The sequence below is a fragment of the Lampris incognitus genome, chromosome 3 (genome assembly GCF_029633865.1).
Source record: "Lampris incognitus isolate fLamInc1 chromosome 3, fLamInc1.hap2, whole genome shotgun sequence".
Taxonomy (NCBI): Eukaryota; Metazoa; Chordata; class Actinopteri; order Lampriformes; family Lampridae; genus Lampris; species Lampris incognitus.
Genome location: NC_079213.1, coordinates 30,652,914 through 30,680,829, shown reverse-complemented (window position 1 = coordinate 30,680,829; position 27,916 = coordinate 30,652,914). Strand labels below are relative to the sequence as shown.

The following is a 27,916-nucleotide window of genomic DNA, read 5'->3' as shown; positions in this document are numbered from 1 at the left end:
GTGAAATCTTTAATAGCGACTCCTTCCATTACCTTGAGCAGACATGATGCAATGACAGCTGACAGTTCACCAACGTCAAAGTTTTATTCCTTTCGTTTCATCCCGGAAAATACAGTAATTTCACGTCCGTCCTGACATTGTGTGTATTGTTGACCTATGCCATGCTGCTGCTGGGGCAACATTATAGGAAAAAAAAAGAGAGAAAGAAAAAGTGACTAGTAAGACAGATAAATCCACTCTGTGTGAAAGATGTGCTGCATTAACATGGAATCTGGGAGACGGTGAACTGCAGGCGGCAACATGGACCGGGAAAAACACCAAACTGCATGACGACCAAAAAAAAAAAAGCTATATGGGTTGCTATGGTGACGTATTGTTTTCAGATAAATAAGTTGTGATACAAATTAACCTGCCATCTTTTTTTTGTTAACATCAGATTTTGAATTCTGCCACGGAGGATGGCAAAAAATTAGAATATTTTAAACTTTGCCGCCGTTGTCTGCGTAATTTGTTGGTGTCATCCGATTTTCCCGGCACTTATCCACAACACTGACTTGTGTGTCGGAGGTGCGTCGGAGGTGTCTGGCTGGGAGGGCTGGCGCTGGATCGGCTGAGGGAGCCTGGTCTGCTTCGTCTGGTGGGCCCAGGGGGGGGGGGGACTACGGCCCCTGCCTGGAGCTGCACCTGAGGAGGAGACGCCGAGGGCGGCCTAACAGGACACAGAAGCGGGGCGGGCTAAGCTAACTGCTAACCAATGCAGACCGGCAGTTCTGACAGTCCTCCTATCTGGCGTTCGTTCTCCTGGACAGTGGAATTTTTATTTTAGTTTTGATATATGTGTTAGTCAGGATAGGTGTGTTCTTGTAGTTTTTGGATGTGTTTTTGTCTTGGTGTTGTACCGCTGTGTGTTGTGCTGCTGTGGGCCGGGGGAAACCGCATTTCGTTTCATTTCACGTGCGCAAGTGCATGAAGGGAAGTGCTCCTGATTCCTGATCCTGGTTTGCCGTTTACAGGATTCCATGTGAATGCAGGGTAAACCATGAAGCCGGTACGAAGAGCAGAAAGATGAGGAGACTGAAAAAGAGGCTGTTTAATGTGGAAACCACTGGGATGTTGTTTCTTCAGAGGAAAATACCCCCACCTTCCTCCCACTCATCTGCCCCGAGTTAAGGCACTCTTCCGTCCAGAAAGATAGCAATGTCAGTTCTGTTCTCTTTTCTAACGAACAATCTGCTCCTCCATCTCTTTGATGGAGATGAAGCGTGGTCGGCGGCGCACTCTCCTCTTGGTGTTGTGCTTCGGGTTTCGCTGGTACATGTCTGCAGTGGTGGTGGTGGTGGTGGTGGTGGTGGGGGGGGGGTACCAAAGAAGAAAAAGAAGAAAGCCACTTTATTTTGTCAGTGTATTCTTACAACAAAATGTGTTCTCTGCATTTAACTCATCCCCCCCCCCTTTTCTCCCCAATTGTATCCGGCCAATTACCCCCACTCTTCCGAGCCGTGCCGGTTGCTGCTCCACCCCTTCTGCCGATCCGGGGAGGGCTGCAGACTACCACATGCCTCCTCCGACACATGTGGAGCCGCCAGCCGCTTCTTTTCACTTGACAGTGAGGAGTTTCGCCAGGGGGACGTAGCGCGTGGGAGGATCACGCTATTCCCCCCAGTCCCTCCCCCCCCCGAACAGGCGCCCCGACCGACCAGAGGAGGCGCTAATGCACCGACCAGGACACATACCCACATCCGGCTTCCCACCCACAGACACGGCCAATTGTGTCTGTAGGGATGCTCACATGTAACCCATCCTATTGTATAGGAGCAGTGGGCAGCTGCAGCGCCCGGGGACCAACTCCAGCTCTTCTTTCCACTGCCTTGCTCAGGGGCACAGGCAGGAAAGAGTATTAACCCTAACATGCCTGTCTTTTTGATGGTGGGAGGAAACCAGAGGACCTGGAGGAAAACCACGCAGACACGGGGAGAACATGCAAACTCCACACAGAAAGGACCTGGGATGGCCTGGGGTTCGAACCCAGGACCTTCTTGCTGTGAGACACCAGTGCTAACCACTGGACCACCGTGCCACCAAGAATAGAAAAGATGTAGGCGTAGGCTGGTGTGTGGTCAACAACAGTGAAGAAGATGGTGTGTGTGTGTGTGTGTGTGTGTGTGTGTGTAGGCATGCGTGCTGTTACCTTGGAAGCTGAGATAGTAATGCCGGTGGCCTTTTACAATTTTGATTTCAGCTGACTTGTTTGTCATGTACACTTCCTCCAGGTTCCTAGAAGTCACAGAGGTTGTGCGCTGCTTGTCGTCCTGCCAAAGCGTGACAAAAATGAAACATTTCATGTTTACTCCATCTTTTCCAAGTGCGGATACACTGGTAACTGCAATCACTACCCCGCCCCCCCCCCAACTATCCAACTATCGTGAAGTGTGGGCGATCTGACTCACAGGCTTTCCATACTCAATCCAGTTCTCATGGTCACCCTTGTAGTACCACAGCCATTCAGTGGTCAGGATGTAGTGGGGTGGCTTGGTTACTGAGGAAACTGTGGAGAGGCGACGGACGGGGTCCGCCTCCCGTCTCATGGTCAGAAAGTCCACAGGCCGTGCGCCGGGGCTACAAACACAACAAAGACAACGAACAACTGTAACACTCGCTAATTTACAACTGGCGTCTAAGATGCCTCCAAATTCAACACTGGGTTGTGGGGTCAGAGGTCAACCCTGACCTCTGGGTTTTCCGCGGGTCACAGAAGGCCCGCTCGATCTCCTCCATATGCCTCAGGTCCTTCCATTTGTCCCCGTCAAACACCTCCCACTTGTACGGCAGGTTGAAGTGCACACGGATGCAACTGTCTGCATGGAAGAAAGAGGGAAAATGAGATCCTCACGATCACAAAATATCCATAAAAACATATACCGGGTTCAGAAGAGGCTCAGATAAAAACATATACCGGGTTCAGAAGAGGCTCAGATAGACCTTCTCTAACATGTGATGTGTCCTGATCCTCGTTCATTTATCCACATGTGCGATAGCTTCTGAACAACATTATAATTGGGTGTTTTAGGCTTAACTGAAGCGTTTTAAGGGTAGATACCTGATTCTCCGGCAACTCACTTGAGACTAAAAACCTGCACAGGGTAACTCCAAACCCATCACTAACATGATCTGTTCTAGACTCATCACCTCCCTACTCCAGGAAACGGGAAATAAAACGGGTAACATCGTGGATGTGCTGTTTCCAGCAGCCTTGACAGAAGCTTGCACAGAGCTGGCAACCGTAACCGGCACTTCCTGTGCTTGGCATTCAATGAACCGGGTGCCATTTGTGAGCCCAACGCTTTTCAAAACAGCCGATTCAAAATGCTTTACAAGAAATACATAAAAAATGCATGAAAACAAAAATAGGTTGACAAAAATGCCAACGTATAGGAATTGTTCAAAGAAGCCAAAGTGTCAGTGCTGGGAAAGACACATGATGACTAGTGGGATGCACTATATATATACACAGTGCTGCTTGAAAGTATGTGAACCCCTTGAGCAGTTTAGATTTTTCTGTTGTTTTACCATGATTTTCTTATTCTATCATCACCAGTTTTTATGTATGAAATGTCAGATATATGTTTATCAGTTGCATGTACTTGTTTAGTGGGACTTGTTTAAGTAGCCTAAAAACTACATGAAACATGGAATTAGTGTATGTACAAAAGTAAGTGAACCCCCAGCTTCATTGGTTAAGTCAAGCAGGTAACAGACTCGGGTGAAACACATTTGGGTGCTTAATTAATCATTTAAGCAGACCAATGAAATGAGACATCCTTGGGAAAGGGTTTGGCCTGCACTAATTAAAAGAGAGAGGAAACCAACCAAACCACTGTGGTCCCATACAAATCAACAATGCCGAGAGCAAAGGAGATATCCGAGGACATGAAGAAGAGGGTAGTGATAGCCCATCAGTCTGGGGAGGGATATAAAACCATCTCCAAAAGATTCCAGCTCCATCCATCCACTGTAAGACAAATAATTTACAAATGGAGGGCCTTCAACATGACAGCAACTCTGCCTAGAAGTGGACGCCCATCAAAACTATCACCCAGAAGCACCAGAAAAATAATAAATCAGGTAAAGGCCAACCCACACATCACCTCTAGAGAGTTGCAGACCTCCCTGATAGCATCTGGGACAAATGTGCATGCATCTACAATCAGACGGAAATTGAATAGCCATGACATTCATGGGAGGGTTGCTAGAAGGAAGCCTCTGCTCTCAAAAAAGAACAAAGCTGCCCGTTTCAACTTTGCCAGAGAGCACTTGGACAAACCAGAGACCTTCTGGAAGTCCATTCTCTGAAGAGACAAGTCCAAAATAGAATTATTTGGTCACAATCAAAACCAACATGTTTGGAGAAAAGCCAACACTGCATATGAAGAAAAGAACCTCCTCCCAACAGTGAAGCATGGTGGTGGAAATGTGAAGGTCTGGGGCTGCTTTCCTGCTTCTGGACCTAGACGACTCCATATTATCCAAGGAACCATGAATTCTCCGGCATATCAACAAATTCTTGACCAGAATCTCCTGCCATCAGTCAGGGAGTTGAAGTTGGGACGAAAATGGATTATGCAAAAAGACAATGACCCAAAGCATTCCAGCAAAACTACAAAGGAATGGCTTCAGAGAAAGAGGATTCGTACTCTGGATTGGCCCAGTCAAAGTCTGGATCTTAATCCAATTGAAATGTTGTGGCGAGACCTGAAGAAGTTGGTACATACCAGATGTCCCTCCAACCTCTCTCAACTGGCTGAGTTCTGCAAGGAGGAGTGGGCAAAAATCCCCATAAGCAGATGCGAGAGACTGGTTAGTGGTTACAGAAGACGTTTGGTTGAAGTAATGGCTGCAAAAGGAGGAGCTACAAGCTACTAATACAAGGGTTCACATACTTTTGCACATGTTAAATTTTCAGTTTTTGTGAAATAAACCACCTTTGTTGAATTAAATAATGAAAATATATCTCTTTTTGTGTGTGTGTCCATTATTTGGAAGGTGTGCTTTACAAATTGGGATTTGGATGTATGTGTGATAAGCTTATTTTAATGTGTTTTACAAAAACAGTGACCATGTCTGGAGGGTTCACAAACTTTCAAGCAACACTGTATGTATTTTCTTTTTTTTGGGGGGGGGATTTTCTTCTCCCTTTTTCTCCCCAATTGTATCCGGCCAACAACCCCACTCTTCCGAGCCGTCCCGGTCGCTGCTCCACCCCCTCTGCTGATCCGGGGAGGGCTGCAGACTACCACATGCCTCCTCTGATACACGTGGAGTCACCAGCCGCTTTTTTCACCTGACAGTGAGGAGTTTCACCAGGGGGACGTAGCGCGTGGGAGGCTCACGCTATTCCTCCCAGTTCCCCCTCCCCGAACAGGCGCCCCGACCGACCAGAAGAGGCGCTAGTGCAGCGATCAGGACACATACCCACATCCGGCTTCCCACCCGCAGACACAGCCAATTGTGTCTGTAGAGACGCCTGACCAAGCCGGAGGCAACACGGGGATTCGAACTGATGATCCCCCTGCTGGCAGGCAACGGAATAGACCGCCACACTACCCGAACACCCCGCATAATGTATATTTTGATCCAGTACCTAGAAGTCTGACAGCAACAGGGATGCGTGGGTGCTGCTTTTAATGTGGCCAGAGACGTGAGAAGTAGAGAATCATTTACTATAAAAAGAAACGACAGCGCTAAGAGGTGTGATCTGACAAAAGACCAACATGACAAATACTTAGGCCAGGGCAACAGCAAGTATGACTGTTGTCTCAGGTTGTGTATTATTACTACACTGCAGTGTGCTCATTTGACACGTCATCGCCACCTAGTGAAACATCAGGGGAAACACAACACTCGTCTAACGGTACAGCAGATACAACAGTGGAGATGACAGCACATCAGTTCGGAAGGATAAATACACTTGCAGGGCAATACTTCAATGCCGAATCTCTGGCATGGTGTTCAGCAACATGGAGAAAGAACGCCGCCCCTCTCAGGCAGCACGGTTTAATAATTAAAGAGACCCCCCCTTTTTTCTTTTTATATAAGAAAAAGACTGACGTTAGAAAAACAGAATACAGCTCACCCTGGAATCGGCAGCTCTTGCGGATAAAATGTAGGCAGATCTCGTTCTTCTCGTCTGTCTGAGCGGCAGCCTGGGACTGCAGGTCGGGCAGGTCCTCTGACGGACACACAGAGAGACTGAGTACACCAACACTGCCTTGTGTCTTTACATGCAAACAACTGAGAAGAGACCACAGTTTTCCAGAGGGTGGACAAGATAATGAGTCATGAAGTGTTTAAGGTGGGAGACCAGAATACTCCTCACAACGCAGGGTTTGTTATCTCAGGGATGAAGGGGTGAAAGTACTCCCCCCCCCTCCAGAATGCCCCAAAAGTGGAAAGATGTTCAGAACCAATCAAAGAGGACCTCGTGAAAGGTGGATCACCTGCTGTGAATGAAACTACTACTGTTTTTTTTGGGGGGTGGGGGGGGGGTCCACCCCTTTCCTCCCCAACTGCACTTGGCCAATTGCCCCACTCTTCCGAGCCATCCCGGTCGCTGCTCCGCCCCCTCTGCCGATCCGGGGAGGGCTGCAGACTACCACATACCTCCTGCGATACATGTGGAGTCTCCAGCCGCTTCTTTTCACCTGACAGTGAGGAGTTTCACCAGGGGGACGTAACGCGTGGGAGGATCACGCTATTCCCCCCAGTTCCCACCCCCGAACAGGCGCCCCAACCAACCAGAGGAGGCGCTAGTGCAGCGACCAGGACATGTACCCACATCCGGCTTCCCACCCGCAGACACGGCCAATTGTGTCTGTAGGTATACCCGACCAAGCTGGAGATAACACGGGGATTTGAACCGGCGATCCCCGTGTTCGTAGGCAATGGAATAGATCGTCACGCCATCCAGACGCCACCACGATTCAAGTAATTTGATTTGGTACATAGCTCTCAGTTACACATAACCCGTACACATGTACACAGCCAAATAAGAGAAGTACAAATTAAGAGCGAGCCAGTACAGGGGCGTTGCTAGACATAAAACTCTACTGGGGTGCACAACCCCCCCCCCCCCCCGTTACTCAAACCACACAATTTTTTTTTTCTTGAATGCCTGCTTCACGTATGAATTGTGCCATACAATGTGCTGTACGAACTTGAAACAACTACTACTGGTAAAGGTAAAAATGTAGACAAGCTTTATGAAAATATTTATTTCAACATACTTTATGAACATTCTCAACATGTTTTTCAGCCATTAAAGTCATATCCTGCATATGCAGATTATCCATCCATCCATCCATTATCTGAACCGCTTATCCTGCTCTCAGGGTTGCGGGGATGCTGGAGGCTATCCCAGCAGTCACTGGGCGGCAGGTGGGGAGACACCCTGGACAGGCCGCCAGACCATCACACAGGGCCGACACACACACACACACACATTCGTATGTAGTGGCAATCTAGTACGGCCGATTCACCTGATCTACATGTCTTTGGACTGTGGTAGGAAACCGGAGCACCCGGAGGAAACCCACGCAGACACGGGGAGAACATGCAAACTCCACACAGAGGACGACCTGGGACGACCCGGGGGGGCGACCCCCCCCCAAGGTTGGACTACCTCGGGGCTCGAACCCATTACCTTCTTGCTGTGAGGCAACTGCACTAATCACTGTGTCGCCACGCAGATTATTGTCATTATTATTATATTATTATTTGCATATGCTTAAGCATACGTGAATAATAATGAAACCTGACAAGTCATTAAACTATTGCACATTTGCATTCTTCTGCATTCCAGACTAATAATTCATTTCAGAACAAAGAACATTTCAAACAATAATTTCATGACTTGAGTCAACCATCTGAAATAAAGTATCTATAATTATATAATCTAAAAGTAAACAAAAGTATTCCCCAACAGTTCAAGAGTGCCTTTTAAAGTCCGAACTAAGTTGGATCATTTTTTTAAGCATTAAACTGTACCTTATATTTTTCATTTTGGCATAGGGATCAATTGCTTGACCGTGACTCAACTTACAAAGTTCCATCCATCCATTATCCAAGCTGCTTATCCCAGTTGGGGTCGCGGGGATGCTGGAGTCTATCCCTGCAGTCATTGGGCGGCAGGCGGGGAGACACGCTGGACAGGCCGCCAGACCATCACAGGGTCAACACAGTCACACCTAGTGTCAATTTTAGTATGGCCGATTCACCCGTTAGGGGTTGCCACAGTGGATCCTTCCTTCGCAACCAATAAGACAGCAAGACGGTGACGCCTGTGTTGTCCCATTGTGCACCTCAGCCAAGTATGGAGCCGTTTCGGCACACTGAATGACCATTCACAACTGTGGCTGTTAACTGGGATTGTCAGAGAGATCCTAACCACCCGTGTCAAGCTGGGGAACATGACTCTATCCAGCAAATTGGAAACACATAGCATATCTTTAACTGGAAGGCTTTCGTTGTTGCAGGCCAGATAGTTATTGGCCACTAAGACCTCCTCAAATTTTAGACCAACATCATGATGATCTGCCAGACCTCTGAGGTGCTCCACACAGAGAAAGCTGTCTGATCCAGGAATTACAGACCTGAACACCACTCAGAATTTTGCCATTAAGAGACGAAAAATGCTGATCCATCTCGGCAACCGTCCCGTCAAGGCGAGGTAGAAACAGGGTCAGCTGCTCTGTATCACCAAAGTCCCTCACTGCTCCACAACTAGAGTCCACCACATGAACCGCCATGCCTTTCTGCTTCTGCCTCTGTCTGGTAGCAGCACATGGTTTGGGGATCTCACACTCTCTAACAGGTCAAATAAATCCCTGGCTTCTGGTAATGCCTGACAGGTGGGACACGGTACTAAGTTTACTTGATGTGCATAGCAGTGCACATAACTGGCCTGTGGATGACTTACTTTACATCTGGCTTGGACACCTTCAACTGCCCTACTCATTTACTGCTGCACCATCACAAGCCTGTGCAACAGGGCAGCACAATGGCCCAGTGGTTAGCACTGTTGCCTCACAGCAAGAAGGTCCTGGGTTAGAACCCCAGGCTGTCCCAGGTCCTTTCTGTGTGGAGTTTGTATGTTCTCCCTGTGGCTGCGTGGGTTTCCTCCAGGTGCTCTGGTTTCCTCCCACCATTAAAAGACATGCATGTTAGGTTAATACTCCTGTCTGTGCCCCTGGCATGGCATGAAGTTGGTCCCCGGGCGTTGCATTGCGGCTACCAAATGCTCCTAGCTACATGGCTCCCCACTGTTTCCAGTGTGTGTGTTGGGATGGATTAAATGCAGAAGATGAATTTCCCCACAGGGATTACATTTTATTATATTTTTTTATTTTGATATATATTATATTAATCCCCGTGGGGAAGTTCCTCTCTGCATTTAACCAATCCTAGCTGTGTAGCTAGGAGCAATGGGCAGCCGCTGTGCAGCACCTGGGGACCAACTCCAGCTCGTCTTGCCATGCCTCGGTCAGGGACACAGACAGGAGTATTAACCCTTAACATGCATGTCTTTTTGATGGTAGGAGAAACCGGAGCACCCAGAGAAAACCCACCACAGACACAGGGAGAACATGCAAACTCCACACAGAGGACGACCTGGGATGACCCCCCAAGGTTGGACGACCCCGGGGTTCGAACCCAGGACCTTCTTGCTGTGAGGCAACAGTGCTAACCACTGGGCCACTGTGCTGCCCAATAATAAGGTACATCTTATCTTAACACACTTAAGGTATTCAATGCGTTCATGAGCCAGCTGTTCTTCAGTTTACCTTCAGTGACATAACAGACACATCTGGCCAACTGGTCAGTGTTTCTATCTCTGGCTTCACCTGCCAGAACTGAAAACATTCCTGCATCTTCTAATTCACTAACAATAGTTGCCGTTATCGCTTGAGCACAGCACTTTTATCTCATTTTGAGATGAAGGCGATAAATATGTACTGGATGAGTACGACTGCAGAAATGGATCAAACTGTTTTATGAGTTTCATACACTCAAGAACGTTTCCTTGATTGTGGCTGGAGATTCCCTCATCATGGCCATGGCATGGAATGTTTTTTTTTTAAACTAAGAATCATGTGACAGTCACAAAACAATACGGTTGATGTACTCCTGTCTCTCTTTTGATTTCTGCTTCATTTGCCAAGTGTAACTGTTCAATAACACCACCATGAGCAGCACTGGCTATAAAGCGGTGCCAGGAAAGCATGCTTGTTTTATGGGTGGGTGTTTTTTTTCATGTTCTCTAAAGAGATCCAGAGTTTTTTTCCAATCTGTTGGGCCAGTATTTACATGTGCCATAGTTCATGTGTTTACCAAACATCCTACATGAAGGGGCGTCCAGGTAGCGTAATGATCTATTCCATTGTCTAACAACATGGGGATCTCTGGTTCGAATCCCCGTGTTACCTCCGGCTTGGTCGGACGTCCCTAAAGACACAATTGGCCATGTCTACGGGTGGGAAGCCGGATGTGGGTATGTGTCCTGGTCACTGCATGAGTGCCTCCTCTGGTCGGTCGGAGTGCCCGTTTGGGGGGGAGGGGAAACTGGGGGGGAACAGCGTGATCCTCCCATGCGCTACATTGCCCCGACGAAATTCCTCACTGTCAGGTGAAAAGAAACGGCTGGCGACTCCACATGTATAGGAGGAGGCAGGTGGTAGTCGCCAGCTCGGCAGAGGGGGTGGAGCAACAACCAGGAAGGCTCAGAAGGGTAGGGTAATTGGCCGGATACAATTAGGGAGAAAAAAAGGGGAATTTTTTTTTTGAAAAACAACCTACATGAAAAACAAAAAACTGCATCTCTAGACATGGAATATTCTAACCATGGAAGGCTTCCAAGCCAATCAGAATTAAAGGATCACTTTTTTTAACCCAAAGTTGTGCTGGGGATATTGGCATAACTTCACTTGGTTTGGGCCACAGTGCTTTTCCCCTAGGTCATTAATGTTCCCTTCTACACGGGGGCACTGTTTGTTCCCTTGCCCCCAGTCTGATGTTCTCTGCTACTGTGGCAACTGCTCCCTCATTTTCATCTCTGGGGTTTGTCTTCCCCTGTCTTACGCCTGTCTCTCGCCTGTCACTCTCCTGTCACTCTCCTCTCTCGCTTTGCCCTGACTGCTCATCCAGCTCCGTCTCTCCTCCTCCTGCACCCTGCTCCTCTGGTGCAGCATCCAAAAAAACCCCCCAAACAAACAAAACTGAATCTGATCAACTATAGATAAACAATTATAGGATTATATGAAACCCAAATTCATATAATCATTCAGACGTTTACATTTGCCAGATGGGGTTCTCCCTATAGTCCCCGGGTCCTATAGTCCCCGGGTCCTATGTTCCCCGCTTTGTATGAGACCGGGGAATATAGGACCTTTTTGTATACAGAGGGCCCTATATTCCCCACTTTTCCCCAAAAGGGTCCTATGTTCCCCGTTTTGTATGTGCAGGGGAACATAGGACCTTTCTTTATAAAAAGGGTCCTATGTTCCCCGGGTGCCCTAGGGGAACATAGGACCCTTTTTATAAAGAAAGGTCCTATGTTCCCCGGTCAGCAGGTTTGACGCTGTCTGGCGCAAAAAGTGCATTTTCAATAATGCATTATTTAGGGCAGATTATTAAGAAGACAATGAATCATACGATTTCTATTTTTATATCACAAAAACGAATTCACAAAGTCCAGGTTGGCTAAAGTATGTGGAAACTTTCGACACTAAACCAATTTCAACTTATTAGGCTATAGCCTATATTTGGGCGCATAACCCACCCCGGTAGTTCTCTGATATTTATGCGTGAAATGTGTCAATTATCGAGGAAAATGCGCCTCGCCGAGTAGGTGAGCTGGCTCGTCTGTGTCTGAATGTAATATAGTAAGCCTGTGCTCCTTGGGCAATTGTACCCGGGCGTAGCTCAGTCGGTAGAGCTCTCGCCTATTGATCGCAAGGTTGTGAGTTCGATCCCGGGTGCCGCCAACTCAGCGTATGAGTAGCACATTGTGCGAGAAGTGCTGGGAGCTGAGGATAGGTGTTGTGTTCCGTCCTCAGCAGTCCATCTCCCATAGGTCTAGTGCATTGTACCAGGGATAGACTCCTGCGAAAGCTAGCTGATATCGACAATAGGCCAATTCCGACCCACTTCTTCTATGTTCGCTAGAAAGCCATCGTTCCCATCATAACCACACCAGCTTATTGGGAAAAGCATCTGACAGATATTAGATAGAAACCATTTGCTCAGTAAGGCACTTTAAGCATCATAATTGTAATGATAATAATAATAATAATAATAACATAATAATAATGACAATAATAATAATAATAGCCTAATAATAATAATGATGATGATGATGATGATGATGATAATAATAATAACAATATAGCCTTATATTAGAAATGCTAAAAATTGGATAATTGAAATATTTATAATTATAAAGTAGGCTAATATAGCATGCTAATAACAAAATAATAACAATATCTGCCTGGTCTCTTAAGATTCTAAGATGCTGTATGCTACAGAAATAACGGGACATAGGCCTAGGCTAATGAATACGCCTTTTTGACAAAATATGAATGAAAGGCTAATCAACAACGCTAAAGCTGAATCACAAAACACATATTGCTCGAAAAATAATTTATAAATAGCCAAATGCACACGATTTCGAGTTTGGAAATATTTAAAACTTGTCGTGGATGTGTGGTCATCTGCACGCAAGTTTCCTGGTGTTCTAAATCACATGATCAAAATTCACCAATGTCTAAACCGCCCGCCAACTTGCAACAGTTTGCAACAATCGGTTGTTATCGGTGATAACTCGTGGACTCACTGTCATGTGCTTACTAGCCTACAAGAAGACAAACAATGGCGATAGTTATGGATGGTGATCGAGGGGGCAAAGTGTTGGTACATGAGAACTTCAGATATCAGAAGCACCGCACCAATCAAGACACCATTAGATGGAGGTGCTGGAGGTGGAACTGTAGAGTGCCACTGATCACAAATAGATTTGAAGTGGAGGACGTGGATGCTAACATTATTGTGCACGATGTTGGGGAACACGTGCATCCCCCTGACGGAGAAATGGTGCACCGTGCAGAATTCCGACAGGGGGTGATTGCAGAAGTTGCGAGGGAGCCAACAGTCCCAATCAGAAGGATCTATAATGCGCAAAGGGTCCTGCAGCATCGGCAACGTCAAATCCAAGGTGGCGGCGACAGACCACCACCACAAGGATTCCAGTCTGTAAGGACTGTTATGGCCAGAGCACGCGCAGCAGTCACGCCCCCGATTCCAGCTACACTTGAGGATGTCGTCATCGAAGGTGCATGGGCTGAAACATGGGACAGGGAACAGTTCCTCCTGCACCAAGACAACGAGTGGGCTATCGCTGTGTTTGCCACAGAGGGAAACATCAGGAAGCTGCGAGGCTGTGGAACCATATATATGGATGCAATGTTCAGAACGTGCCCCCGCCCCTTCAGCCAAGTTTTTACAGTACTTGGAAACATGCATGGCTTCATTATCCCTCTTGTGCATGCGCTGATGGGCCAGCGCACAATTGGGCACTACCGGCAGGTGCTCGATTGCATCAAACGGGAAACCAGGAGGATTACGCAGCACCACTGGGCACCTCAAAAGGTCATATGCGACTTTGAACAGGCGCTTATCAATGCGCTGGAAACAGAACTTCCAAGGGCACAAGTGAGTGGATGCTACTTCCATTTCAGTCAAGCCCTGCGGAAGAGGGTGCAAAGACTTGGACTGACTACTGCATTCCGGGATGACCTTCAGTTGGCAGCAGTCATCCGCAAGGTGATGGCACTCGGCCACCTACCACTGGACACAGTTCAAGACAACTTCGCCCTGCTCGTTCACCACCCAGACACGAGGCGCGTCCAGCGGGACCATCCAGAGCTGCATGACTTCCTGCAGTATGTCGGGAACACATACGTCCATGATGGAGCCCTCTTCCCACATCCAATGTGGAACGTCTATGCACGCAACATGGAGCAAAGGACCAACAACCACGTTGAGTGTAAGTGACTAAGACTTATTTTCTGATTTATTGAATAATCAGCGAACAGACTTTATTTTTGATGTGTGGCCCATAACATGCTTAACATTTTTATGCGACACCAAAGAAGCGTGCGGGCTATGATAACGTAGGCCAATTGTATGATTATGGTTGTGTAAATTAGGCTATACTGTTTTTAGTCGATTATTTGTATCATTATTTAAAAAAATAATATAGCATCGGTGTAGGACTCACAGTCAACCATTGCTTTGGATACTCTTAAAGCTTGATGAATCTACATTGTTTCCATCAATTAGCTGTGGAATTCACCATAGGCTACGTATTTAACTTTCATTTTAAAAATCAGTTTAACACAATCCAGCATAATTTTTGGAGGTCTACATCACACAAAGGCCTACACTCCTAAAGCTGTATTATGCATTCATGTTTATCAAGCCACTGTCAACATGTTCAGCATATTCACATTTCTTTAACAGTTTACATGATTAACCTCTTGTTTTTGTTTTTGTAGCTTATCATCGCACTCTAAATGATGCGGTCCAAGTGCGCCACCCATCCCTTTGGATGTTTCTGCGCCACATTAAGGACCAGCAAACCCTGGCAGAGGAAAGGCTGGAGATGGCGGAGCGAGGAGATGCTCCCCCAAGGCGGAAGCCCAAGTGGAGGAGGTTGGAGGCCCGTCTCCTGCGGCTCAAGGGTCAACTGGATGCTGGTCACAGAGATTTGGAATCATATTGGAGGGCTGTAAGCCATCACATTTTCAGATAGGCTGAGTAGAGGTTTTAGCCCCTCTTTGTTGAGTAGCCTAATGGGCTAGGACTACTCATTTTGCTTTTTTGAAGAAGAAAAAAGCCTTAACGTTAGGCTAGTTAGGCCTTGGAGATTTTTGTTTTAAACCATGCCTTTTCTGGGGGGCTTCTGCCACAGACCAACCCTTTTTCAGCCAAGCTTTTACTAGAAGCATTTTGTTATTAATAGCCTATTATCAGTGTTACTATTGATAGTATTATGCCTGTAATTGTTATTTGTTATTAGGCCTCTTTTATAATTAGGCTATTATTATTATTATTATTATTAAAGAAGAACATCAAAGGATGTAAGGTAGCACTCATCAAATGAAAAAAAAGACACAATTCTCTATTTTACCATTTCATTGTTTGGCATCAGTCAATAACTTGGCCGGGTGGTCTTCTTCAGAAACCTTAATGACTGATGCCAAACAATAAAATGGTGAAATAGAGGACTTCCTCTGTTATTTTTTTACCATTTGGTGAGTGTTACCTTACATCCTTTGATGTTCGTCTTTGATTCATGTTTTTGGTTTAGCACCTCCACAAGCCTTTAGTTTTTTGAGAAGCACATATTATTATTATTATTAGGCAATTAGCCTATTGTGTAAGGTAGGCGGCCCCCGTTGATGGATACTTTGTGCTGGTCCTAAATTCCCAAGTCCTGGTCTAAGTTCTCTGCCTAAAAAGTTCATCATTAAAGTCTTTTTGAAAGAAAGTCTGCCAAGTGATTTAATATGGAAAACGAACTGCAAAGTAACAAGAAAGTGGCTGAAGTGTCCAGTGCTGTGCAAATTGAACTTTGAGCGAAGGTGGAAATGGCTAGGGTATACTGGTAGGCGGGCCTACTGCAAGACAAACTTGCGTTGATTGCCGACTGTCCATGCTGAGCCGGAGAGCCAACTAACTAGACCTACTGCAGTAAATATCGGTAAGAAATAACAATAAAGCAAATTACAGCCTCCTCTATAGGCCGAATTTGGATACGCACTCAAGGTGGCCTGCGATATACAACAGCCAACAATGGTAATACGGCCTAATTTAATCAGCGGAGGAATAGATTGTCGTAGCCTACATCTCAGCCATGACCCCAGTTTTTATTATTTTGGACCCGTTAAGGAAATAATTTGCAAAAAGGGTTCTAAGTTCCCCGGTTTGTTCCTTGATTGGCAATAGCGGGGAATATAGGACCCTTTATTTGGAAAAAGGTCCTATGTTCCCCTGGAAACAGCGGGGAATATAGGACCCTTTTTCCAAAAGAGGGTCCTATGTTCCCCGGTGTCTATTGCAACGGGGATTATAGGACCTTTTTAGGGGAAAACGGGGAATATGGGACCCTTTTTTTTCCGAAAGGGTCCTATGATCGGGGAACATAGGACCCGGGGAATATAGGACCCGGGGACTATAGGCACAGCCCCTGCCAGACCTGCAAGTAGGTTAACTAGCTAGCTTGTTTATCACCAACTACAGCCAGGTTTTACCTCTCAGTCTCATCGCTCCTTTACTGCTTCGCTGTCTCTGCTATGTCCAAAGAATTTTCTCATTCCCATCTAGAGGAGTCAATAATGTTTGAGTTAAATTGAAATTGGTATCATTTAAAAACTTAATTTAGCCCTGTTGTGTTATCATTCCTCAATCTTGATTCTTTTTTTGTGTGCAAATACACCGATTGTTGTGTGCGTGCCGCAGTGCATTGGCTACAACATGCACATTTCCATGCACGGACAGTAATGTGTGCAACGCGATGTACAGACCCGGACAGCAAGGTGGGCACCTCAGTTTGTATTTTGGGTTAAAATGCATTGCTTTCACATCGTCGATTAGGGAAAAAAAATCCATTGTTTTCTGCAGCAGCAGTTGGTCAATAGAGGGTGCTAGGGCACCACCATTCTTGATGGAAATTTTTTTTTTGCTTTTTCTTTTTAAAATAAACATATTTGAAATGCACAAAATTGCTTATTTTAAGTATATGTGTGTTTAAAATGCACAATAACGTGTAATATATAAAATATAAATCATTATATTTGGGGTAACATTAGGTTCTTTTTCGGGCCGCAAGATGGCGGGGTGAGCAGTTGTGTATTTTGGAGCTCGTCAAAACTGGTCCTAAAGTTTAGTCTGGCCTGAAGTCAATGATTTTTCCACCTCAAAGTGTCAAGATGGATACACAAAATCTGATTAAACCGGCCAAATTAAAACTGGACCTTATTAGGACAGAAAATTTCACCGAATGTTGAAGGAAAAAAAAAGAAGGTGGTCATGAGCGCAGACAACTCACCACCGCAAATGCCAAGCAAGAAAACTGTGGAGAAGAAGTCCAAGTCAACAGATGAGGTTGAGAATGCTGAAGACTCTAATGAGGCCATATTGGAGGCTATACGAAGCCTTGAAAAGAGAGTGGATGAGCAGCTGGCCGACTTAAGCGAGCAAACAAAACAAAGTAGTGCCATGATTGCTAGCTTAACAAAGGCAGACCAGTTCAACACGAATGGGGGGAAAGAACGCAAAAAGAAAGTCAAAGACCTGGAGAAACAAAACGACGAACTCTGCAAAGAGAACAGTGAACTTAAGGAGAGTGCTAGAGAACAAGAAAGATACAAAATGAGGTGGTGTTCCTGGATCAATGGCTTGGAAGAGAAAAAAGATGAAGAAATCAGAGCTCAAGTCATCCAAATCCTGGTAAGATTGTCCCAGATATGGAGTCAGAGATGGAAGAAGCAGTTGACATTGTGCGTAGAGTTGGAAGAAAGATGGGCAATAAGAACAGGCATGTCATCATTCTGTTTGCCCAGAGGCAGGTGAAGGAAGATGTCTGGAGACGGAGCCAAGACTCTCCGGTCTGCAAGGATAAAGGAATTCGTTTCGCTAAAGCGCTACCATGGGAGGACTGGGGAGAAAGAAGAAGGCGGTGGCCTCAAACTGAACAAGCGACGAGGGCTGAAAAATTGGCTTTCTTTCAGGGGCCTGATGGCTAATCGAAGGACGTCGGCTTGGAGATGGCAGGTGACTGTGATATAGTGGGAAAATGATTAATGGGACAATGGAATTCTATCCAAAGGCTATGGTTCATCCGGTTACTGAGTGGGTTGTTACGCTTGCAGCTCATATTTTTTGTCCTAGTGTTAACAGTAAATGTTAAAAATGTGTTTGTTTCCTAGGCTTGAAGGACGTTGTGAACAGAAAAGCACCGTCTTTATTTTATAGGGCAAAAATATCATTGTTTGTATTTACAAGAGACTCATTCTTCTGACGTGGAGGCGACTTTTTGGACTAATCAATGGGGGGACAGAATTTTATTCAGTCATGCTTCTAACCAGTCTGGAGGTGGGGCAACATGCCTTGACAAATGCCCTGGAGAAATGATGACTCACAGAGCTGATGGAGATGGTCACTGGCTCACGGTGGTATTGAAAATTGAAATTCTATTTCTTATGATAACTAATATTTATGGTCATAATAATGATGGCTAAAAAAAACTAATGGAAAATATAACAAATGTGATTTCAGATCTTAAAGTATTGCAGCATACTGATCATATCTTAGTAGGAGGTGACTGGAACATGACACCAGACGAGTGGGAGATAGATGGCCTCCTATATTTGGAGAGTTGCAGTGTAATGACACTGTTGAAGGTTTTATGACAGATAATTTAACTGATGTATGGAGAAGTTTAAATCCAGGAGTAATATGTTACTTATGGTTTAAGCCAAGTGGAGGGAACAAGTCTAGAACCAACTATTGACTGGTGAGTGAGAACATTCTGAGATATGAGTCATAAACTAAATTATCTAAAGCCCCTTTATCTGATCATTGTTTTATAGAGCTAGTTTTAAAACCCACAATGAGGGAAACCAGAAATACAGGGTATTGGAAATTTAATGCCAGATTGTTACCCGATGAAGAATATTGCGATAAGATCAGAGAAATAAGGGATATTGAAAATAATGCATCAAGTGAAATGTTGGTAAATGGGAATATTAAATTCAAAATGAGAATTTGCCATAAGCTTTTGCAAGGAACTTGACAGGAAAAACAAGAGAATATGAAAGTAATTTGTTCCAGGAAATAAGTCAGTGCTGTAGTAAATCTGAACTAAACAACTGAGGAAAAAAAAAATGATGATGGAGTAACAAGTCCAGTTAGATTATCTTTAACTTGAAAGAGCTCAGGGTGCTTTTATAAGATCACGAGCGAAATGGATCGAGTTAGGTGAGAGGAATTCCTCATATTTTTGTAATTTAAAAAAAAAGTAGACAGCAGAGAAACTCAATTATAAGTCCGGCCACTTCTTTTCACCTTTTCACCAGGGGGACCTAACACATGGAAGGATCATGCTATTCCCCCGAGTTCACCCTCCCCCCGAACAGGCACCCCGACCGACCAGAGGAGGCGCTAGTGCAGTGACCAGGACACATACCCACACAGCCGGCTTCCCACCCACAGACATGGCCAATTGTGTCTGTAGGGATGCCCGACCAAGCCGGAGGTAACACGGGAATTCAAACTGGCAATCCTTGTGTTAGCAGGCAACGGAATACACCACTATGCTACCCGGACGCCCACAATCAGGATTTTTGAAAGGAAGATCAATTCATAATAACATAAGATTTGTGTTATATTCACTTGATTATAGCTATACGATTCAAGGAAGTGGGTTTTATTTTTAGATTTTTATAAAGCATGCAATTCTGTTGAACATCCTTTCACACTGAAAACTCTGCATTACTTTGCATTTTGAGAGAGATTTAAAAAGGTGTTTGGAATGCTATATAATGGAATCTGTAGCTCTAGGACATGGCACTTTTCCAAGATTTGAGATTAAGAGGGGAATACGTCAAAGATGTGGTAGCTCACCATTATTGTTTATAATGGTAGCAGAGATTTTATCTATTTTAATAAAAAAAAAACAGTCACATTAAAGGGTTAAATGTGATGAGAAGACAAATAATAAGTCAGTTGGCAGATGACAACTTTATTTTTTTAAAATGAAAATGAAATTCCCTTAGCCTTACAGTCTATTAACAACGTTTCAAAAGCCTCAGGCCTGCAACTGAATTTAGATAAATGGTAAATATTAACTTTACATGATTATCCCCTACAGCCATTGCATAATATAAAGAGTAAGAAGGAGGTTAAATATTTGGGGATTGTTATTTCTAAGGATAAAAAAACAACTGACAATATTAATATTTGGAATAAGGTAGGTAATTCAACTCTAAACAGGTGGTTGCAGAGAGGTATCACAATCATTGGGAGTTTTATTATCGAAAATGGATAGCTGGTCCAGACTCATTTACCCGGCCTTCTCCTTACTCATGTCAGCCAAATGATTAAATCAATAAATAATCTCAATTCAGGTCAGGTGAATCGGCCATACTAAATTGCCCCCAGGTTTGGTGTGTGTGTGTGTGTGTGTGTGTGTGTGTGTGTGTGTGTGTGTGTGTGATGGCCTGGCGGCCTGTCCAGGGTGTCCCACCGCCTGCCGCCCAGTGACTGCTGGGATAGGCTCTAGCATCCCTGCGACCCTGAGAGCAGGATAAGCGGTTCGGATAAATGGATGGATGGATAATCTCAATTCTAAATTCATACGGAGAGACAAATGTCAGTACATAAGGAAGAATGACATGGTTTAAAACTATGAAGAGGAGGGCGTCCAGGTAGTGTAGCAGTCTATTCCGTTGCCTACCAACATGGGGATCATCGGTTCAAATCCCCCATGTTACCTCCAGCTTGGTCAGGCATTCCTACAGACACAATTGGCCGTGTCTGCGGGCGGGAAGCCGGATGTGGATACGTGTGCTAGTCGCTGCACTAGCGCCTCCTCTAGTAATCAGGGCACCTGTTCGGGTAGGGGGAATAGTGTGATCCTCCCACGCGCTATGTCCCCCTGGTGAAACTCCTCACTGTCAGGTGAAAAGAAGCGGCTGGCGACTCCACATGTGTTGGAGGAGGCATGTGGTAGTCTGCAGCCCTCCCTGGATCAGCAGAGGGGATGCAGCAGCAATCAGCATGGCTCGGAGGAGTTGGGTAATTGTCCCGATACAATTGGGGAGAAACGGAGGGGAAAATCCACTCCTCCCAAAAAAAAAGCCATTCTGTACCCAAAGGTTTCTCCTGGGCTGAGGCAGCTCTGCATCGAAGGAATTGACTTTTGGGACAATAGATTAGCTTTTAGAAACATTCTATTAAAGAAATGTTACCCTAAACCAGTCAGAAATACGAAGTAAGAAAGAAACCAGCAAGAAAATAAGTTCTTAGGGGAATTTGGTGTTGAAAAACGATACTTAATTTCACCTTCCTCCTAAGGTAAAAGAGGCGAACTTCAAATTTTTAAATGAGAATTACCCAACAAATCTTCAGATTGAGATTTAATTTATGTGTGAATAAGTGTGTATTTTGTGAAAAGGAAACTGAAAAGTTGGAACAGGTTGTTCTATTGTGAATCAGAGCCGTCTGTCTGGCTCTAGCCCAACGAGACCGAGTTACCACCCGTGACAGTAAAGACAGCCAAGTTTGGCGTTTTTGTTGAAAACAGGAACTTGCACGTTGTCCTCAATAAAGTGTAGTTATTGGGGAAGTTTTTTTTTTTTAAATACATACATATAGATACTATAAGAATAAACACGGTTTGAACCATCGGAAGAATAAGTTAGAATTCTTAAACAAGTCATTGAAACTTGCTAAAGACAAGAAAACTCTTCAGTTGTTTTCATCACTAGATATATGTTTATGTTCATTTGAGACAGCTCCGGTTTATTTTTTTTATTTTTTGTTACAGTCATTTATGTATTTTTATTTTGGTTTTATTTCTTTCTGTCATTTCTGTATTTGGTCTTGTTCTTACTCAACCTGAGGCAGAAGATTTTTCTTTTTTTTAAGAACAGGAAGTGAAAATCTGCCTCATTTGTTTGTACTTGTCATGTTCTCAATAAAAAAATAAATAAATCTGATGCCCAAATGGCGATTAATTTATCGCCCCAAGCAGAGTCAGTCGAGTTTCAATGGCCATGTGTACTAGTCACAGAGGAATGAGGAATAATTGCTATCATAGCATTCACTGTAAGATGGTGACAGATGTACTTCCACCCCGCCCTCCGCCCCCAAAGATGGCCATTGTAACCCTAGTCACGCCTATTTGCATATGAAACTGATCGCCGGTTTCGGTCGTTGTGCCACTGTGTTGTTTATAAGGGTGGGGATACCTGCAGTCAGCTGAGACTGCAGGCTTAGACACACCAAACCGACTTGCGGCGACGAAGGCCGACTGTCGCATCGCCTGCCGTCTGGTCCAAAAACTAGCACTTGAACACACCGCAAAGACTACAGCCGACGGCCAACTAGCATGTACGTTCTGCACTGATTCGCTAAGCTGAGCAGCCAATCAGAGTGATCTCTCTCACCGACGGGCTCCGCTGATTCAACGTGCTGAATCGACCGAAAAGCTGCCGACAGGGGTCCGACTAGTGCTGAGGCTGCGGGACACACCACAAAAACTAGGATCACAGATGCTCACCGACAGCCCGACACAAGTGACCTCTTCAATCTAAACTGACTGCAGGTGTCCCCACCCTTATAAACAGTACAGTTGCATAACGACTGAAACCAATGACTGGTTTCACATGCAAATATGGGCGTGACCTTTAACTAGAATTTCAGTGGCCATGTGTACTGTTCACAGAGGACTTGGGAATGTAAGGCCAGGACTCCACAGTCTACACCATCTACAGGCCAGTGGCCACTCTTTCAAGGATAAGGATGTGCACATCCTTGATAGGGAGGAACACTGGTTTGAACAGGGAGTCAAAGAGGCCCTCTATGTGAAGAGGGAACGACCATCCCCGAACCGAGGGGGGGGCTAAGAGTACATCTGTCACCATCTTACAATGCTGTGATTGCAACTATTCCCCAATCCTCTGAATGGTACACATGGCCTTTGAAACTCTAGTTAATGGTCACACCCATATTTGCAAATGAAACTGGTCGTTGGTTTCGGTCGTTATGCAACTGTTTTGTTTATAAGGGTGGAGACACCTGCAGTCAGTTGAGACTGAAGAGGTCACTTATGCCCATTTTCCACTACATGGTACCGGCTCGACTCGCCCTTTTTTTCGTTTTCCATTACTGGAAATAACCGGCATTTTGGTAACCATTACCACTTTTCTGGTACCAACTTTGGCGAGGTTCCAAAAAAAACTGGAGCGGGTACACTGAGGGGGTACTGTCACGGTAATGGAAAACGACACAGAAGCGAGTCGAGTCGAGCCATTACCATGTAGTGGAAAAGGGGCATTAGATGACTGATGAATTGTATTTGTCAGTCGATAATCTATCCAGATGAACCGATTCAACCTTCTTTGAAATGCTAGCCATCAGTTTTGTGATGCTCACTCAGACGCGAGGATAAAAAGCCGTTTTCCCCTTTTACTGGAAAGGTTTTATTCTTGCAATTGATCAAGTACTTGATTGAAAGCAAGCTAGAGCCACTCAGAAGGATATGGTACATGAAGACACCTAGCATTAATATGCATGCATGTATAGACTGCCTTTTATGTCACTGTTTTCCTTTTGGAGACTAAATGTACCTCTTGGAGCACACGCACACACAGACACACTTACCTTTGGGGGAGCTGGATGAAAGTGCGGTTAGCTGATGGATGTTCTGGTAAATCAGAGGCAGGTCATGGATGATGTCTCCGCCGAGGCCCCGCTCCTCCAGCATGCGGCAGCCGTCCTGATCGATGACGTGCTGCCGCATGCACTTGTGGCCAAACATACAGTAGCCCTGAACAAAGTGCTGGCACAGGTGCAGCTTGGTGCAGCCATCTTTGAAGGTGCAGGTGCCGTACATCCCAGTGCCCTTGTTGTAGTGAGAGCACACCTATATGAGGAGCACATGACAAGACGTTGAAGAGAATCAGTCTGGAAACACCACCGGCACAGTACCTCGCCACAACCAGCCGCCGCTTAACAGCGGGCTGGACTGATTAAACATACACAATCAAACCTCACACCGCAAAGTGGTCTACTTTACCTCTCCGGGAACGGACACTTCCCTCAGGTCAAACGCACATCAACAGGGCACTTTTTTGTTTTTTTGTTTTTTTTTTGTTTTTTTCTTTATCGGAAACGGATGATCCGCTGCGGCGACCCTAACGGGAGCAGCTGAGAATTTTTTTTTTTTTATCGTTTTGTTTTCCTTCTCATTAAAAATACAGGTTGTCCCTCAGGTTCTTCAAAGTGTTTCTTCTTCCGCTTGTTCTTCACCCAAACTGGGCCTTACGTTTTTGGATTCTATCGACTGACTACATTTTTTTGGATGGTGGGTGGCACTTGAGCTGCAGTCCACCCCTTAAAAACCGAGTCTACATCGCCTTGTCTGATATTCTAGCAGTCTCTTGTGTTTTTTCTTTTTTTTGGAGGTGGGAAGGGGGGAGGGGTCCATAAACTGCTTTGTGTTTGCAGATGCATAGTCCAATCAGAGAGCAGGGTGTTGTCTCACTGGTACCGCACATTTTACGTCTACTTCCCATCAACGTACGCCGAGAATGAAAGCTACTCTGGTTCTTCCCTTTTGAAAAAATTTTAAAAAAAAGAAGAAGAAAATGCAAAAGTAAAAATGAGAGCGAAACACGGCTACAATTCTCCGGTGGCTCAACAACGAACATTTAACCACCGATACAGTGGCGGAGAGAAGAGCCACACAAATCGGCAGACACCTGTAATGCAAGAAATGTTTTACGTTTAAACGGGGTCACACTGGAAAGTTGGAAATATGATGAAGCATCCCAGTGAAGGAACAGGAATAGGAGACATGCTATCTCTGCAATGTGGAGCTGCATGTGACTCAACTGCACAGCCTCGAGAAGCACAAGGTGTCGGGACCGGGCCATGTGGCGAGGCACAATTCTGCCCCGTGTTCTCTTTAGTCTTACCTCCGGCAACAGGGCAGGGTCATTCTGTAGCAGGAGCAGGAAGAGGTCCTCCTCATTTAGCTCATGAAGGGTGCACTCTCGCAGGAGAGGGTAGTTGTGCTCTGAACGGATGTCGTGAGAGAACCGGCACGGCTTCCTACAAAGACAAGAATGCCTCTTTACAATCCCTTCTGCGTTCATGAAGAAGACATTTAATCTGCTGCTGATCAACTGTGGGTTCCGTCTGTTTTGGTTTAATCCATTCTGCTTTGACTCGTGTCATTCGGTTATCTTTTCTGTATTTCACATTAGATTTATATTTCGTTTGTTTATTTATCATGTTTGCTTTCTCCTTCAGTCATTCTATCTGTACACTTTCACTTCATGTGAAGAGCATTGCATTGCATTTCAATGTAAGAACTGTACCATACAAATAAAGTTTGATTAATTGATCAGTCCACCAGCTTTATGCTTCTTTGAAATGAGAATTCATTTAATAAAGTCACATTTATGCTCACTGGAAAAAGCTTGAAAGCAGATATTGCGATTTCTGATGTTGTAATGTATCTTAATCTGGACTGACTTGCGTGATGATAATAATAATGATGATGATGATGATGATGATCATAAAATCAATATAAAATATGAATAAAAAATGAAAAAGCTGCAGGTAGCATATAATGATGCATGCAGAATCTTGCTCAAGCTTCCAAGATGGACAAGTGCAAGTCATATGTTTGTCTGTGAATGTTCTCATTCATCCAGGTCATGGTTATCCAAAGGAGTTGAATCAAGTGCAACTGGACTTGGTATATATCCGTGAAGATGTTTCGCCTCTCATTCAAGAGGCTTCCTCAGTTGGTCTAGTCAGAAAGGCACGAATCAAGTGCAACTAGCTTGGTCTAGTAGCTTGGCTAGACCAAGGAAGCTTGCTAAAATACTGAACACAAAATCCTCTACTAACCTAAACATTTACTATCACATTACCAAGGTGAAATCTCTACGAAGCAACACAAGATCATTTGGTACTTAGGACTACATTTTTCATTGTAAATAGTGTACCTATGTCTTTGCTGTACTAATGTACGTATATTGTTTATTCTCTAAGATAGAAGTTACTAGCTTGGTCTAGTCAGAAACGCACGAACTGAGGAAGCCTCTTGGATGAGAGGCGAAACGTCTTCACGGATATATACCAAGTCCAGTTGCACTTGATTCAACTCCTTTGGATAGGTCATATGTTTGTGACTAGCAGTGTCCCCACTTTTCATGCTGTGTTGAGGAGTTTTATGTACAAATGTATGTGTCGATTAATTGATTCTAAGAATGTAATTGTAATGCTCTTAACTGAGCCTACACAAAGTGACACAAGGTACTCCTCTTTGTTTCTGGAAACGTTGGAACAAATGTCTGTATAGGTTTTAATCATTGTGGACTTGTGAGTTACGTTTTTAGCTATATTTTTGTGGGTTTTTTAAAAAACAATATGGACCTACCTATGTGTCTGAATAAAGTAAGATTTAAACTGAGTTGAAATAATGTTTATGAGGGGTTGGGGGGATACCTGCAGTCAGTTTAGACTGGAGATGTCTCTTAGCTGAGTGATGAAACGTGTGTCCATAAACGTTGTGTCCAGATGAACTGATTCAACCTTTTCTGATCTTCCTACCTGGATTACCGAGCATGCATCAAGACAATAACAACAATAACACATTAGCTCAAGTCACAAAGCAAAATCCTTCACACTCACCTGCCTTTCCCGTATCTGCAGTTTCCGTACACAAAGTATTTACACAGATGCAACTCCTGGCAATTCACGCAGCTCTCTTTTGAGTATTTCTTGCACAATCTCAGCGACGTTTTCGCCACCACCGTGCAGTCGGCTCCCCATCCGTGCGTCCCCTCCTTGTTCTTCACCACCACAAAGCGAGGACACTTCTTCACTATGTACCAAAACTCGTCCTCGTTGACGTTGAAGCGCTGGAACACCTTCCGGTGTAGCTGCAGCAGGACCATGGCCCCCTTGCTGCCGCAAAGGACACTCGTGGCATAGTGAATGATGGAAGTGTAGCTGGACATCTCCGAGACGAAAAGCCTAAGTGACCAGAAACACAGAAAACGGAAGTAGTCTCGCATCGGTTCACTGTTGCTGCGGGGCCGTTCCACCTTGGCCCGCATGGGGGCGACCGACCTCGAGCCTTTTGAATTCACTTTCGTTTTTTTCTGTGGTTTTTACTTACGTTCTCGTCAGAATTGTATAAAGGCTGTGGCAGAAGGCATTGTGGGCCAGCTAAAAGGCGAACGAATCATATAAGACGACATTTTACAGAAATGATTTTTAACGAAGCTTGCTAAAACACTGAACACGAAATCCTCCACTAACCTAAACATTTACTATCACATCACCAAGGTGGAATCTCTACGGAGCAACACAAGATCCTGCGGTACTTAGGACTACATTTTGCATTGTAAATAGTGTAGCTATGTCTTTGCTGTACTAATGTACGTACATTGTTTATTCTCTATGATAGAAACGGGTTAAAAAAATGCAACCCTACGACCAGACTCGCTGGATCAGGGCTGTGACCTGAGTACGTGCACGCACAGTAAATTAATTCAAATAATCCAGGCCAAGTTTCGTATTATGAAAAACGAAACCAATCACTCAGTTTCTGTTTCGTCGCAAACCTCATACTACATACGTGTAAAAAGTACGTTGGGGTTGTCAGACTTACTTATGTCGTCATAGAGCCGCGCCGCGGGTTCAGCCTTCTGCGGTTTGATGACGACACGCGTTTTAAACTGACTGGTGTTGCGCCGTAATATGCACCTTTGCCATGAAATCCACCCCCTTATAGCCTGCGTGAACGCGACGTGAAATACCTTCTTTTTTTTAATTGGCTAAAAAAATAAAATCCGTTTATTTTCTAATTATATTTGGGGTGTATTTCCACAGAATGCGATGTCGTGGAATAAGAAAGGTATTGGTTTGCGTTTGTTCTTATCCATTATGAATTATGTCACTCCGTTCGAAAAGCGAAGCGAAACGCCTTAATATCGCATCCAAAGGGGGGTGTAGTGTATTTGAATAAGAAGTGCATTACTCAGTGTGACTGCTAGGCGGC

The 27,916-nt window shown here is 44.8% G+C and overlaps 1 protein-coding gene across 4 annotated transcripts; it reads right to left on the bottom strand.

Annotated features, from left to right (window-relative positions):
* On the bottom strand, positions 1-27,569 carry parp12b (poly (ADP-ribose) polymerase family, member 12b). 4 transcript variants are annotated; one of them, XM_056277350.1, is made up of 10 exons: positions 27,175-27,202; positions 27,032-27,081; positions 26,542-26,886; positions 24,813-24,948; positions 23,497-23,758; positions 6,131-6,226; positions 2,729-2,855; positions 2,448-2,616; positions 2,189-2,309; positions 1-1,319 (listed from the first exon to the last, which is right to left on the bottom strand). In XM_056277350.1, exons 3-10 carry the CDS (start codon positions 26,868-26,870, stop codon positions 1,219-1,221), a joined length of 1,341 nt encoding a protein of 446 aa, XP_056133325.1. In that variant the 5' UTR covers positions 26,871-26,886; positions 27,032-27,081; positions 27,175-27,202; the 3' UTR covers positions 1-1,218. The 4 variants fall into 4 exon arrangements, with proteins under 4 accessions (XP_056133325.1, XP_056133326.1, XP_056133323.1 ...); XM_056277351.1 differs by lacking the exons at positions 27,032-27,081; positions 27,175-27,202 and adding an exon at positions 27,527-27,569; XM_056277348.1 differs by lacking the exon at positions 27,175-27,202 and adding an exon at positions 27,302-27,469 and having other exon boundaries at positions 26,542-27,081.
* Positions 27,570-27,916: the final 347 nt, after the last annotated feature.

Coding starts and splice junctions, on each gene's coding strand:
- parp12b (XM_056277348.1), bottom strand. CDS start 26,969: ATGCGGGCCAAGGTGGAACGGCCCCGCAGCAACAGTGAACCGATGCGA. Junction 2,856..6,130: donor CAAGAGCTGCCGATTCCAGG/GTGAGCTGTATT, acceptor TCTTCCATGCAG/ACAGTTGCATCCGTGTGCAC. Junction 2,617..2,728: donor GACCCGCGGAAAACCCAGAG/GTCAGGGTTGAC, acceptor TTGTGTTTGTAG/CCCCGGCGCACGGCCTGTGG.